Source organism: Carex rostrata, chromosome 19, assembly GCF_964058835.1.
Source record: "Carex rostrata chromosome 19, lpCarRost1.2, whole genome shotgun sequence".
NCBI classification, from domain to species: Eukaryota; Viridiplantae; Streptophyta; class Magnoliopsida; order Poales; family Cyperaceae; genus Carex; species Carex rostrata.
In genome coordinates, this window is record NC_135936.1 from 359,948 (window position 1) to 373,923 (window position 13,976).

The window sequence follows — 13,976 nt, forward strand, 5'->3', positions numbered from 1 at the left end:
AAACTATATGAAATATATCTACTATTCGGATACGGATAACTGAAATGTAAAATCATTTATGTATCCATATTCACACGGATTTTCGAATATCAGGTATTCATATCTAATTTTTCAAATATAAATAAAATATTATCTATACCGTTTTCACCTCTACCAACACTTCTTGTTCATCATGTATTTGTTCTCTAAATATTATTGAATACCTTTCTTAGCAAATAATGAATTGCGTGATTAGTAATATCGCTCTTTCTTTTGCTGTATAACTATTGTGCAAAATTGTTGAGATAGCATCTATTATGAAATGTGGAGATGTGCATGGCAACCTTCTTTGCATATTTTGTGCAACCTTGTTGTACATTACCTTGAATACATGCAATGGCAGATCTAGGTTCATTGTTAAGGTGGCTAAGCCACTCTTGTAATTTTTCAATTTTAATTATGTATATTGAAATTTAATTAATTAATTTTTTTTTAATTTTTATATAGTCTTGCATTCCTCATAAAATATAAAATATTTGTCTGTAGTCTAGTGGTTGGAGCTATTGTTGGCTTGTGTTGTAATCTACTTATCTGTTTGACTAGATTTGCAAAACATATATAAATTGCATTTTACAGTTTTTCTTCTTGAGACATTATGCAGGTTCATGACAACTGAAGATTCAATAAATACACATCAAGGATGAATTAATAAATTGTAATATAACATCCATGATGTAGTCATTAAGAACAAGATATTGGACAGCAGAAGAATTAACTCAAGATTAAGGACAATTAATCTGTAAAATTGATAAAATAAGCTTGAGACTAACCTAAGTGAGGCCTACCATTGCAACGGTCCAAGAACCGTTGCAACGGAATAAATAAATCCTCAGCTGATTCTGTGACAGTTTAAATCGATCAGAACCGTCACCTAATGATCGGCATTCCAAAGGACTTCCGTTGTGAGGACCATTGCAACGGTCATCTACCGTTGTCAAACCATTGCAACAGAATCCTAGTGTTGGGCACCGTAATGTATCGTTATGGGTCCATAATCCAAACATGTTCAAATTAACCTACTGTTGTAACAATCCTTGTACCGTTGCAACGGTCAGCACCACTTAATTCATTTTTCTTAGCTCTCTATAAAAAGAAACTATACCAAGGTTTAGAATTCACCTCTAGTCGCCCCCAATTTTAATATTTCATATTTTTAGATCTAGAGAAAATTGTTGTTGCTTGTGCACATAAAATTCAATACTCACAATCAATCTTAAGTTTATTCAATCAATACAATAACTCCTAGAGTGATCATGCGTGATCAAATCAACTACTACCTTGAGTCTTGTGCTCACCTTGCAATCCTTGAACTCTTTGTTGGTCGGATTGTTTTTCTTTGAGCCTTTAGTGCTCGGGCCGTGGAACTTCCCAGAAGATTGTAAGGACTCGCCAGTTCCACTTTGTATTCATTTCTCATTGGATAAAGAAAGGTGCGCCATCTCGAAAGTCGCAGGCTCCGGAGACGTAGGCGTTAGTGCCTAACTCCGTAAAACAACTCTCGTGTCAAATGTCTCTAAACTCTACTATTTACTTTATTTATTTTATATTTTAGTTTAGGGCAAAGTTATTCTAGTTTTCACCAATAATAACTATAAGGCACACTAGGGATTTATAACTTAGATTAAAAGTTTAAAAAGACCCTATTCACCCCCCCCCCCCCCTCCCCCCTAAGTGCCTTTGGGACCAACAGTTTTATTTTGCACTTGATATGACTTGAGTTTAAATCCCATCCACTACATTGTGTATTTTAAAGTTCATCTCTCATATCAATATTGTTTAGTTTCGCCCCTGCCTGGATGCTGAGCGTTTATTAAATAGATTATGCTCCGACTTCAGATTATGTTTACATATAATACATCATTTACCAAAAACCAATCCCTTCTAACAAGATTGTCTGTGATCAAAATTTTATTAAGATTTAATAACCAACAAAAGACCTTCATCCCTGGAGGCACCATGAGTTTTCAAATCTTGCACATTTTTTTTTTTTTTTTTTGGAGAATTCTTCATGTTATAATATCCATATTTAACCAAGAATTCTCTTGTAGAATACCACATTCATTACGCATCATTTTGTCCCTCTATTAAGTGTAGTGTTAGACAAATTATTTCAAAAAAGATCTTGTATTGTTCCAACTTCCTTTGTAGATGCAATTGTTATGTAAGGGTGATATGCAAATGAAAATAAATCTTGATATATGTATCGTAAAATTCCTAATTCCCAGTTCTTAAATCAAAACCTAATGATTTCTCCATTATCAATCACTCAAATGTCATAGAATTATTGAATATGCTTTAAAGTTGATTTGAAGAAACTTGAAGTTCGACATCAAACCTGCACTACTTAAACTATGCTCCAATTTTCCAAATTTTGTCATTGAGAATCTACATGTACCCCACGCTATAAAAAGCGTCTTCTAATTTTATCAATTTTTTTGTATGACCCAAGACAACTTAGAGACTGACATATAATAGACTGGCAGAGAGAATAACACCATGTTGAGAAGAACGATTATCTCTGCAATATCCTTATAACCGCTTGCTACTTTTTTGGCAATAACGACAAGTAAGCTTCTTTTGTCAAACATCTTGTAGATAAAGACAGACCCAAATAGGTCATAGGAAAAAAGCCAAGTCGTCAACCCATCATTTACGCTAATTGTACTCCTTGTTGGCCATTGTATATTGTTAACACCAATTCTGATTTGTGTAAATTAACGACCATCCCTGATATTGATTCGAAGACCGCAAAAGCGATTTTGAGCATTTGGAGTTGTTGTATCTCTGGCTTGACAAAAAATAGAGCATCATCTGCATATAACAGACATGCTTTCATCCCTTCAAAAGGTAATCAAATTGAACCATTGATAAAATAAAATTGAATCATTGATAGATTAGTTTCTAAAACAATCTAGAGATGAAATTCATGGCCAAAATAATTAGAAAATGAAATATTGGATCTCCTTGACGTACCCTATATATTCAATTGCATTTTTTTTCCAATCACGCTATTAGTAATAACTTGTGAGGTGCCCGAGAGTACAACATTTATGATCCGTCATTGTCATTTTGTTGGAAATCCTAAGCTATCCATTATTTGCAACAAGAAATCCCAACTCACCATATCAAACACCTTTTGTATATCTTCTTTGAAGATTACTAGCTGGATTTTTTCTTACGGGATTGTTGAAATAACTATTGGCATAAATGAAACCTTTAGTAATTTGTTGACCTTTGATATAATATATATGTGTCATGTCCACTAAGTTGTGCAATCTGTGTTGAAATCTATTTGTTGAGATCTTTGAAAAATATTTTTGTATACCATGCACAAGACTTTTGTTATGGTTGGCATAAAATATGCCAACAAATGCATTGATAAAAAGATTTATATATAAGGTCCTAAAGTTACTCTTATTCAGCTAATCTAATATTTACAAAATTACAACAGTGATCTCTCACTTTTACACAAAACTCGACCAAAGGATAATTTTACTGTCGTATCATTTATAAGACCATGTATTAATTTCCTTTTGTTAGAGCATAGTCTTATATTCCTCCCTCGACATATGGCCCATGCTCCAGCTGCCCAAATAACATCCCAGCGAACCCTTTGCCTCTGTGTCAAGTTACAGTGTCTCACGATCCAAGCCTGTAGGATTCCCTTCTCACTCCCAAACACCATGTTATGGTGAGCCCTCAAACCCCTCCAAAATCTCCTTGCGAAGGGACACTCCCACATTAGGTGATCCCTTGACTCTGTCACATTGGAGTCACACAAGTGGCAACCTGACTAGACTATGCATCATCTTACGCGGGGAACTTCATGTGTCAGGATCTTATCCTCCAGCATGAGCCATACGAAAATCCTAACCTTCATAGGAAACATAATTTTCCAGAACCTCTATTATGTCGGAGATCTGAACCCCCGATCGTGCATAGTTATGTAAGCTAATGCACGTGAAAATTTGCCCGTACTGGTCCACCACCAAGAGATTTCAGAACTATTTCTGTCCACCGAGATTGAGTAGAAAGGAACCACTATTGCAAGATCTTTTATAAAAAAAGACGCATCATGTGCCGGTACTACTACTCTGCCGCAGTTTTGCCATACAATCTTCTTACGGTGTTAGCCCATAGTCCCGTCTGATTGGCTTCCATTGTTCAAATCTATTTATCCACCGTGCACAAGACTTATCGGCCTAAAATCTTACGGTCTCATCGCTTGTTTTATTTTTGGAATCAAAACAATACAAGATGTATTTGATGGCTACAATAAGAGGTTAGAATTAGTCACAATTCTGAAAGTTTTATATATGTCGGCCATGATGATGTCTGAATTTTTTTATAAAATTCTACTGAAAATCTACAAGTCCCAGATCTCTTGTTGCTCAGTAATTCTTGAATTGCATAATTTCTTGGACCAAAATGTTATTTCCTAAATTTTGCATCTCCATTTGTCGATACAAATTACTCCAGTTGATATGTGGCATTTTTTTTACTTAGCTCCCATTAAAATTTTGAAGATATCGAAAAAAATATTGGCTTTAGCTTTCTGATCACTTTTTGGCACTGTTTTGAATTCCAAATAAAATGGGATCTCCGCAACTACAAGACCTTCCAAAATTAGTTTGTTTAATATGTTTTACTAGACATCATATCCATATGTGCAGAATAACTAATGTTTTCAATTTATGTGCGCAAATTGAGAAAAGAATGAGAATTAAAGTATCATATTGGGGTCTTTTGGGCATGATCATGAAAAGAAAATTGAGTTTAGTCCAAAAGTTTTGACGCAAATCTTATATAAAGTTGAATCTAAACTGTTGATCTGTATTGTAAATAGTGCATATGAATTCAAAACTTAATAAATTCAAAAGATTCCATAATTTAAATTATTTGTGTATATTTTGGCACAAATCATATAGTTTAGATATGATTTTAAATAAGATTTTGTTAACTCTTTGAACAAAAAGATTTGTCTCGTAAAAAAGTAGATAGGAAAAATATTGAGATTATTGAAGTAAAGTTTCATTTAATGTTTATTTTATATTGCTCCCGTGGAGAATAAGATTTAGAATTGATGTACCGTAATAATAACTGCTTAGGGACTGAATCTTGAACATCCTGTTCATTGAATCCATTGATTCATATGTTGGAGAATTATAAAGATTTAACAATTACACCTTATCTAGAGATCAAACACTTACATCTCATCTAGATATCAAACACTTACATTCCAGAAAAGAAGAAACAATCCCCACCTTATCCTAAGGACCATTCTATGTCAAAAATCAACCATAAACTCAAATCTGAAATGCATAACATAATACCTGATTCCATTGATGTTTTCATGGAATAACTCGATCCTTTGAGAGATCGTCTACCGTCTCCATGAGTGCGAGATAAGTCTTCAATGGCAAGAATCCATCTTCTTATCGGTTCGTCATATGGTTGTAGGAATAGATCTTCCAAGACAACAAGACGTGGCCTTTGAGATATCATCTCCAATTCCTTTAATGGATCTATCCTCTATTTTCTTTGATAGTTGAAGAAGAAGAGAAAGCACTCAGATTCTGTCTAAAATAATCGTTGTTCAGAAATCTGAGTTATGTCTTATGTCTTGTGCCTTGGGGACCCATCCTTATATAGGATAACACATCTGGCATTACATGTGCGGTCGTATCAAAATCTGTGCGGCCTCACAAACGGCCAAATGTGTCAACAAAACTGCATTTCTTTCAGCCCATGTTTCCAAGTCTAAAATTAACCTGCCCAGTTTGTGCTACCATGCCTGGCCGCACAGATGGTCGCACAACTGCTTGTAAGGATTAATACAAAACTCTGGGATTTTGTGCAGCCATGCCTGTCCAAACAAATGGTCGCACATAATTTGTCCTCCCATGCTGGGCCACATGGGCTCTATGTTTCCAGTCCAACTCGATGTGTATCTCTGCACATTTACTTTAGTTTTGTGCGACCTCATAGGGTCGCACCTATGGCCGGACAAACCCCTCAATAGGCAGTTTTCTGAATTGCAAATCTCAGTCCATCAATGATTTGATATTTGCCTAAATTATTCTACACATTTATGGTCCACACCCTATTGAATACATAGATTGTCTATTATCTTAATTCCATATTATATCACTTAATTGTGACAATCACATATGACCGTATACAATTCATAATTATATTACATATATGCTTAACGTTGGATTATGATCCAACATCATATGTTCAGTTCTGAACGATTACAACCTTGACAAAATCGCCAAATCTCATTGAAATTATCGTTTCCTTTAACGGTTTGATGAGTATTTTTGATATACGGAATTGTGCTTGATCTATACTTTTTTTGCCTTTAAATTTATTACCTTTAACACTTAAAGAAAGGTTTGTTGCAAGCGCACAACCGATCAATGTAGTACTTAGGGTGTCGAACCACAGAGAGTATGGTAGATACTTAGCTTAAACTTTATCAATTAATTTCAAAAAAATAAGAGAAAGTAAAGTAAATGGGGGGTTGTGTTCTAACAATCCTAAGTTTGGGTTCAATACCCGAAAGAAAGGAGTTTTAAACAATAAATGAAAATAAAACAAAGAAAATAAAGATTGGTTTGCTTTCAAGTTGAGGAGATCTAGGGGCATTGGTCTACAATTCCTTGCTAATTCTATCGATTCAGTTTGTTTGAATTCATGTATGATTTGATGAAGTTTCTAACCTAAAGTGTTAAAAAAGGTCACGGTCGTGAATTAATAACGTGCCTAGATAGTTTCAGACTTCACGGTCGTTCTTCATCCTAGCTATCTAGACCCATTAAGCTCTTGTTAGCCTATTTCGACTAATTATTGATACAAGTATTTTGGTGTGGTGGATAAATGTTCCTCGAATTTTAGGTGTTGTCACCATCCTAAAGGGATATTTAACACTCATGCACACAAAAATACATATCAATACTTAATCAATCTAGGTGTCCTAATTAGGGTTTGATTTCACGGTCGTTCTTCACCAAATTCCTAATCTTAATTTCTGTAGTTCTGGCTTAGATATCAAAGTACGGTCACTTCTAATTCAAACCTAAGGTATTTGTGTTCATAATTTGGTACTCTCCTCTCATCCTAACTACTTTGGTTCTTTGAAAGCCAAAGAGGATCTAAAGCGGGACTACATCGATTGCAAGTACTAAACTATGTAATTAACATAAATGATAAATCACATAAATTAACAATCAAATCCCATAAACCCCTAGAGAGATCTACTCTCTCTTAGAGATGCAAGAATTGAACAAAAGATTTATTACAAAGATTGGCATAAACAAAGAGAAATTAAATAGAGAAATATATTACACCCTTCTCTAGATGAAGAATCATTATTATTGCCTTCTTCTTCCGCCTTGAATTGCTTCCTTTATTGCATAATTTTACGCTAAGTATTGGTGGAGAAGAGATATTGAGATATGAGATGATCTTTGCGAAGAGATGAACCTCCTCTTTTATAGCTAAAAATCGTGCCCAATTTAGAGGCTAGAATGTGGGGTTAGTGGGTGTTATCTTTACATGTTTCCCAGATTGGAATGTCTAATTTTAGGTTCTTAAAACGTGGCCAGCAGTTTCGGAAATAGAAAAACGCATTTTCAACGCGTTGTTAATCTGTCTGTGACCAAAGTGCGTTCACACTATGCTTCGCAAGTTGTAGATCTTCTTGCTAGCTTTTCGAAAAGTGGTCATATGTCCAAAACAGAGTTACGAGTCAAAATCTATGGTTATTTTAAGTTCAGGCATCAGTTCTGCATACTGCTATAGTGCGTCCGCACTAGCTGTGAGTGCGTCTGCATTAGGCTCAGACTTTTTCTGCGCGATCAAAGTGTGGCTGCATTGAGCTCCATGCTTCCGCACGAATTTTGATGCATAGTTCATTATATCTTTTTAAAATTGGCACTCGTCCAGAAATACATCTAAGTACTTAGTGCGGTCGTATCACAATCCGTGTGTTCGCAATGAGCAATTTTCTTTGTTTTTATTTTTTTTTCTTCATTTCCTACAAATTAAAACCGAGCAAACGCAGTAACTTGATTCTAGATATATTATATTCTCTTTATGTTGAAAATACAAAATATTTGATGTTATTTCGTGATAAATCAGATTTAGGCCTATCAAGCACGACATTTTAACGCAACTTTCGTTGCATACGTATTCTCTGAATTTTTGTCGATTCTGGAGATACTTGAGTATCAATTTGGGAAATTATTTTTTATTTTTTTTATTTTATAGACTTCTGATCTGACATCATGCAGCTTTGTTTCGTGGGATTTGTTTCAGGGAGCACGTGTAAACTACAATATGAGCAGAAAAAAAAATATTCTCTACTCAACTATAATTATTTTTCAAGTTTCGTTTTAAAAATAAAAAAATAAATATTGCAGAAAAAAAAATAGATTGAGATAAAATCTATCAAATATAATGCAATATCAAAAAACCATATACATAAATTTTAGTAAGATTAAAATGTCTCGTTATTTTCTTATCCCAATAATGTCTCACATCTTTATCTATATTTTTAAAGTTCAAATAGTCGATCCAAACGGTTAACATGATCTCCATAGTAAAATGTACTTGGAGATCAAATTTTACATTTTGTTTTTAACTTTTTATTTTTTACTATTTTTTAGATAAATACAAAACCATTGTTTTTAGATTGTTCAAAATCTTATCAAAAACAATAATTTTCTGCCTTTAAGTTCGTTCTCATAGACTTTTTTAGTTTGAGTAGATTATTTTTCGGACTTCATCTCAAAATAAAACTATATATTGCAAAAAACATTTTGTTTTTTAAATTGAGACATATACTATCGAATAAAATATAACATTAAAAAGATATAACAAAATTTCAATAGATAATCACATTTTAAAATTCTCACAGACAGGAAAAGAGAAAGGAGGTAAATTTCTTACAATAAATTAAGTATATTTCATATAACGGTGAACGTTTATTTGTAAATTAAAGCGTTAAATAATTTTGAGCATACTTGATTTACCTAGCTTCGAAAATACTTGATGATTTGACTAGTCTTATATTTGAGATTTAATTACCTTTATGTAATATCATTTAATAACTAATTCATAGCTAGCCCGCTTTTGGCAACTAGCCTACTGGAAAAATAATATATACCTTGATACTATTTTATGTTGGTTGTTAAATAAAATTTTCTCTTCCGATCCACTATAATTTCCAAATAGAAAAATAAAATGTATCTTGTTGTACTCCATCAATTTTAATTGAAAGATACAGCTATTTTTATTTTATTGCCTCACATCCGGAACTTCCGCAATGCTCAAACCAAATTAAGTACAAAACCGGGACCATTATGCATATATTTTCCCGTTACGTAGTTGCCAAATTTCAAGTGCTTCCTACGACGTAGCAATCAAACTCCAATAATGTTAGAAATTAGAATGATAAGTGTGCCGAATTTACCCTAAACAAAGCATAAAGTACCCATATGATACGGGTTTGGAAAAAAGGAATTTTATATTTATATTTGTTAATAATTAATTTCATATGCTAAGAATTTTTATCATACTTAGTTCTTGCTTGTTAAGTTAATTAATAGACAGATAACAAATTAATATTGATTAGAAAAATGTTCTAATCTCCAAGCTATTATAACCGAACGCACCTCCTAACTAGTTTAACATAAAACAAAAAAATAACCTTCTAATTTTATCTAACTTTCATTGTATTATACAACAAAACATATAATATTTGTTGGACTCATTTATTCTAGAACTAGAACCCTTAAACTCATATCAACTTTTGGTGAGCTTAAATGAATCTTTGAAAAGTTATTATATATATGATTTTATAGATATTGATATTTTAGATTAAGAATATATAAACAACTCTTTACTTTATTCATATTTAGCATTTTTTTTTCATTAAAAAAGTTTCCGTATATACTTGACAGTCACTGCCAAGATTTCAAAAAAAAAAAAGGTTTCCGTACATTTTTTATATAGTATTTTTCGAGGATTGAACTTTCGTATATTTTTCGTGTGTGTTTCTCGACTTGCGCCACTGTGTTAAAACTTAAACCCGGAGTTTTTGTGTTTAACAAATTAATTGAAGCTTTTGTGACTTTTTTGTTTGTTTTTTGAATAAAGTTTTTCTGACCCAAACTTGCCTCCGGGCTCTGGCGAACAATTAATTGACCAATCGCTATTCGCCGTGGACTCCCCCCCATGCGTATTCTCTGAGATATCTCATACTTTGAGTGACCGACGTGTCTGGTGCCTATTCGAGGATAGCGTAGTGCAGTATTATTTTAGCTTTGAGATTCGTGTATAACTTATTTGAACGGTAGATATATTCCAAAAGTCACGCAAAATATGAGATATCTCAGAGGATTTGAATTGAGTGTTGACGCCTTGACGCCTTGCCACATCGGCTTGGTTCTTAATCTTTTCCTTCTATATATATATATATATATATATTTTTTTTTTTTTATTTCTATTCCTGAATCCCACAACCTCGCCTGACCTGTTCCTGTTATACGATAATACGGATAAGCAAATCGTATAGCCTCTTTCCTCTCTTTCTTCCCTTTCCCTTTCCCTTTCTCCACTGTTCCTCTTTCTGTCTCTCGCTATTTGTTTATTTTTATCATTTACCAAATTTGGAGCGATTAGCGATTCATTCGGCTAGCAAGTGGTAAGCTCCTTGTGCCTTTCTCCTTTCTTCATTTTCTTCTCTTTGCCTAAATTTACAATCGGGGCTTCTCAAATTCGGAGATGATTCGGTAATAGATTGGATCTGGACTGTTTGATTCTATATATTAGGTAGATTCTGAATCTTCAATTGGGGTTGCGTAATTAGGTTCAAGAAGAGGCTCTGAGTTTAAGAGCGTCAATTGGCACTAATTTGAGAGGTGCAAGAGGTTTTGATGCACCTAAGCAGATCGGTTTCTGCTTGGATCCGACGATTTTTTGCATGCATGGGGTATGTCTGCTCCCTCTCTTTTCATGTTAAAACTTCATCTTTATTTGAGCTATAGTTCCTCGGAGGTCCCCTACCCCCGTCTTAGCCATAGTCATCCCTATTTTGTAAGACAAAAACAGAATATAAGGCTAACAGCAGGTATCTCCCTCCCTTTTCATTTGGTAAACCTAAACTCTGGTAATATTTCAGAACATACACCCTGAACCACTGGAGTGTAAAATTATTTTAGCAGGTTAGTGTATGTTGTTTATTTCTTTAAGTATCCTGAATTGATTTGAGGTTGTGCATTTCATCTTCTACAGAACTTTGGGTCTCTGCATTCCCTTCATCTAATTTATTTATTTGTTTTTTGTTTTAATTCTAAAACTCTATATTAGCTATGACAGTCTATGAACCTTTTATTGGTACTCTTGTGTATGATTGCATATGTAGTTAAATACTTGTATACACAATTACCAACATGGTACTTTTGGTAGCAACACATTATTAACTCTACTAATAATTCCTAGTGCTTGCAGCTACAAAGTTAGATGGGGTTCAGAAGTAGAGTGGGGTAACATGCCACAACTGAAAAGTTGAGGGGGGTTTCATGCAATTAAGTCAAACATGAGGGAGGTAAAGGAACCACACTGAAACTAATAGAATATAATTGTCTGAAATTGTGGGATTTGGAACAGAGCAGAGGTTGTCTAGCATGCTGTTCCAAGTCGAGCCCAATAACAGCAGTTGACGAGCCCTCCAAAGGTCTGAGGATACAGGGTCGAAGCGTTACTGGTGTAAAGAGAGGCAAAGGGAGCCTATCAGAGGATTTGTGGAGCACAAGCACGTATGAGATGGACAATAGCGCTCACCAGTCCCAGAGGAGTATTTCTTCCCTCAGCACTGCCATCGATCACACTGCCAGTAGTAGTAATGCAAATTTGACCCCGGGCGAATTTGTAAATCATGGTCTAATCCTTTGGAATCAGACCAGGCAGCAGTGGCTTGCGAACAAAAAGCCACAGCCTTCTCATTCCCGCCCACACCATCCTAAAGAACCGAAGTTAAGGTACTTACTGTTCTTTCTTTGTAAACTATATTGTAGTGTGTGTTCTGGAGGATAGTTGGGATAACTTAAATTATACTTGTTGGTAGAAATGTCAATAATGATTTTTTTCCTGCAGTTTTCCATAGCTTGGTTAGTTTTAGTTCAAGTATAATATCCCAGCTGGGGATGTAAACAGATCATTTAATATCCATTAGTATCTGGATTCGTATCCGGATATTGGCAGATACAGATATCAACGGATGCGGATACAAATTTCAATTTAAAAGTAGATGTGGATAATTATCTGGATCCCTATTTTTTGGTATTCTGATATTCGTTCAAGATGCCCATATATCATTACAATTTGGACTTTGGAAGCTAATGTAAAATTTTATACCAACCCAATTGATAATCTTTAGGCCCAACTACTCAATTACATCTACTCACGTTTTGTACTCGATAGATTTATAATTCATTGTAACATTTGACAAATAAAATGATAATAATTACTGATAAATTTTTATTATTTTTTGCAAGCAAGTTTTAAATATTACGTCGCTGATGTTATGAATGTACATATAATATATGTTATTTTTTGTGAAACATTTGATAGTTCCATTCTAATATCCGATTATATCATATTTGCTTATCTGTTCATTGTTTACTGTTTCAATCCATGTCCATATGTATATAATATCTTATCCCAATCTGTGTTAAGAGCCTACCAATATGGATACAGGTTGCCTATTGTGTGTCTGAATCTGATCCTTTTACACCCCTATTCCTGGCTCAATTGTAGGTTTAGCACCAGCCTTCCAATGTTGGTGTTATGCCAGTTAAGCCTTTTACTTGCATATGACAGACCAAGCATACTACTAATGGGTGTATAATTATGCTGGCAGTAACAAAAATTTTATGAACAGCATACATATATTTTTTTTCTCATACATTTGGTCCTTTGCAGTTGGAGTGCGACGTATGAGAGTTTGCTGGGAACCAACAAGCCGTTTCCACACCCTATTCCTCTCTCTGTAAGAATTCTTATCAGCAGCATTATATTATCTCCTCTTATTCCCTTCATTTTACTTGATTTTATCTTCATAATTTGGTTATTTGTGAGTGCAGGAAATGGTAGATTTCCTGGTAGATGTGTGGGAGCAAGAGGGGATGTATGATTAGATGCTCCTCCGGAAAAGAAAAAAAAAAGGTTAAAAAAAAAAAAAGAGAGGAGAAAAAATCGAAGGAACTTTGATGAACTATTATGCTATGTGTGGTTAAACTGTTTCAAGGAGTGGATGGAGAACCATTCTAGGAGCTGATGCGTACATTACTGATCCCTAGATTGTCATGCGGCATCCCTCTACAATCAACTGTAACTGTGTTGTGTATTGTAATTTATTAGTCATTTTCTGGTTATTTGAGTGCTTATTTGACCTAATTGTGGCATCTGTTGGATTAAAATAGTATATCTTGAGAGCTGGCACTCCATTTCTTGTGCAAAATTCCTTGTTTTTGGATTTTGCAAATGTCTATATATGTTATTTTCTTGTTTACTGGCATGACATTTGGTAACTCGTAAGAGGCAGGTCATGTTGTGACTATCAGCATCAGAAATGCAGTTTTATAGTTGAGTGCAGTTGTATTTTGTTCTGTATGATTTTAGGTAGTTTTGGGCTGATTGTTTGCTGATGAAGTTGGCTCAAATCACACTTCTGTAGTGAGATTTGTTTAGTAGATTTTGTGGTTATTTTCTATCTGAATTCTTTTCCTCGGAGTACTTTCTCACGAATCTGCTATAAAATATAAGTAAAGATGCTGAGAGTATTTGAAACAAGTTCAAATGCTTGTCGACTATGGAAGTATCAGCTAAATTTGAATGGAATTAATATATTGAACAATTAAATATGTGCG

The 13,976-nt window shown here is 34.1% G+C and overlaps 1 protein-coding gene across 3 annotated transcripts; it reads left to right on the forward strand.

Moving 5' to 3' along the window:
• The first annotated feature begins 10,559 nt into the window (after positions 1-10,559).
• LOC144571580 (uncharacterized) lies at positions 10,560-13,699 on the forward strand. Of its 3 annotated transcripts, none has more exons than XM_078320920.1 (5): positions 10,560-10,750; positions 10,879-11,038; positions 11,721-12,086; positions 13,030-13,096; positions 13,191-13,699. In XM_078320920.1, the coding sequence occupies exons 2-5, from the start codon at positions 10,983-10,985 to the stop codon at positions 13,242-13,244; spliced, it is 543 nt and encodes a 180-aa protein (XP_078177046.1). In that variant the 5' UTR covers positions 10,560-10,750; positions 10,879-10,982; the 3' UTR covers positions 13,245-13,699. The 3 variants fall into 3 exon arrangements, with proteins under 3 accessions (XP_078177046.1, XP_078177048.1, XP_078177047.1); XM_078320922.1 differs by having other exon boundaries at positions 10,916-11,038; XM_078320921.1 differs by having other exon boundaries at positions 10,562-10,750; positions 10,916-11,038; positions 11,716-12,086.
• The last annotated feature ends 277 nt before the right edge of the window (positions 13,700-13,976 follow it).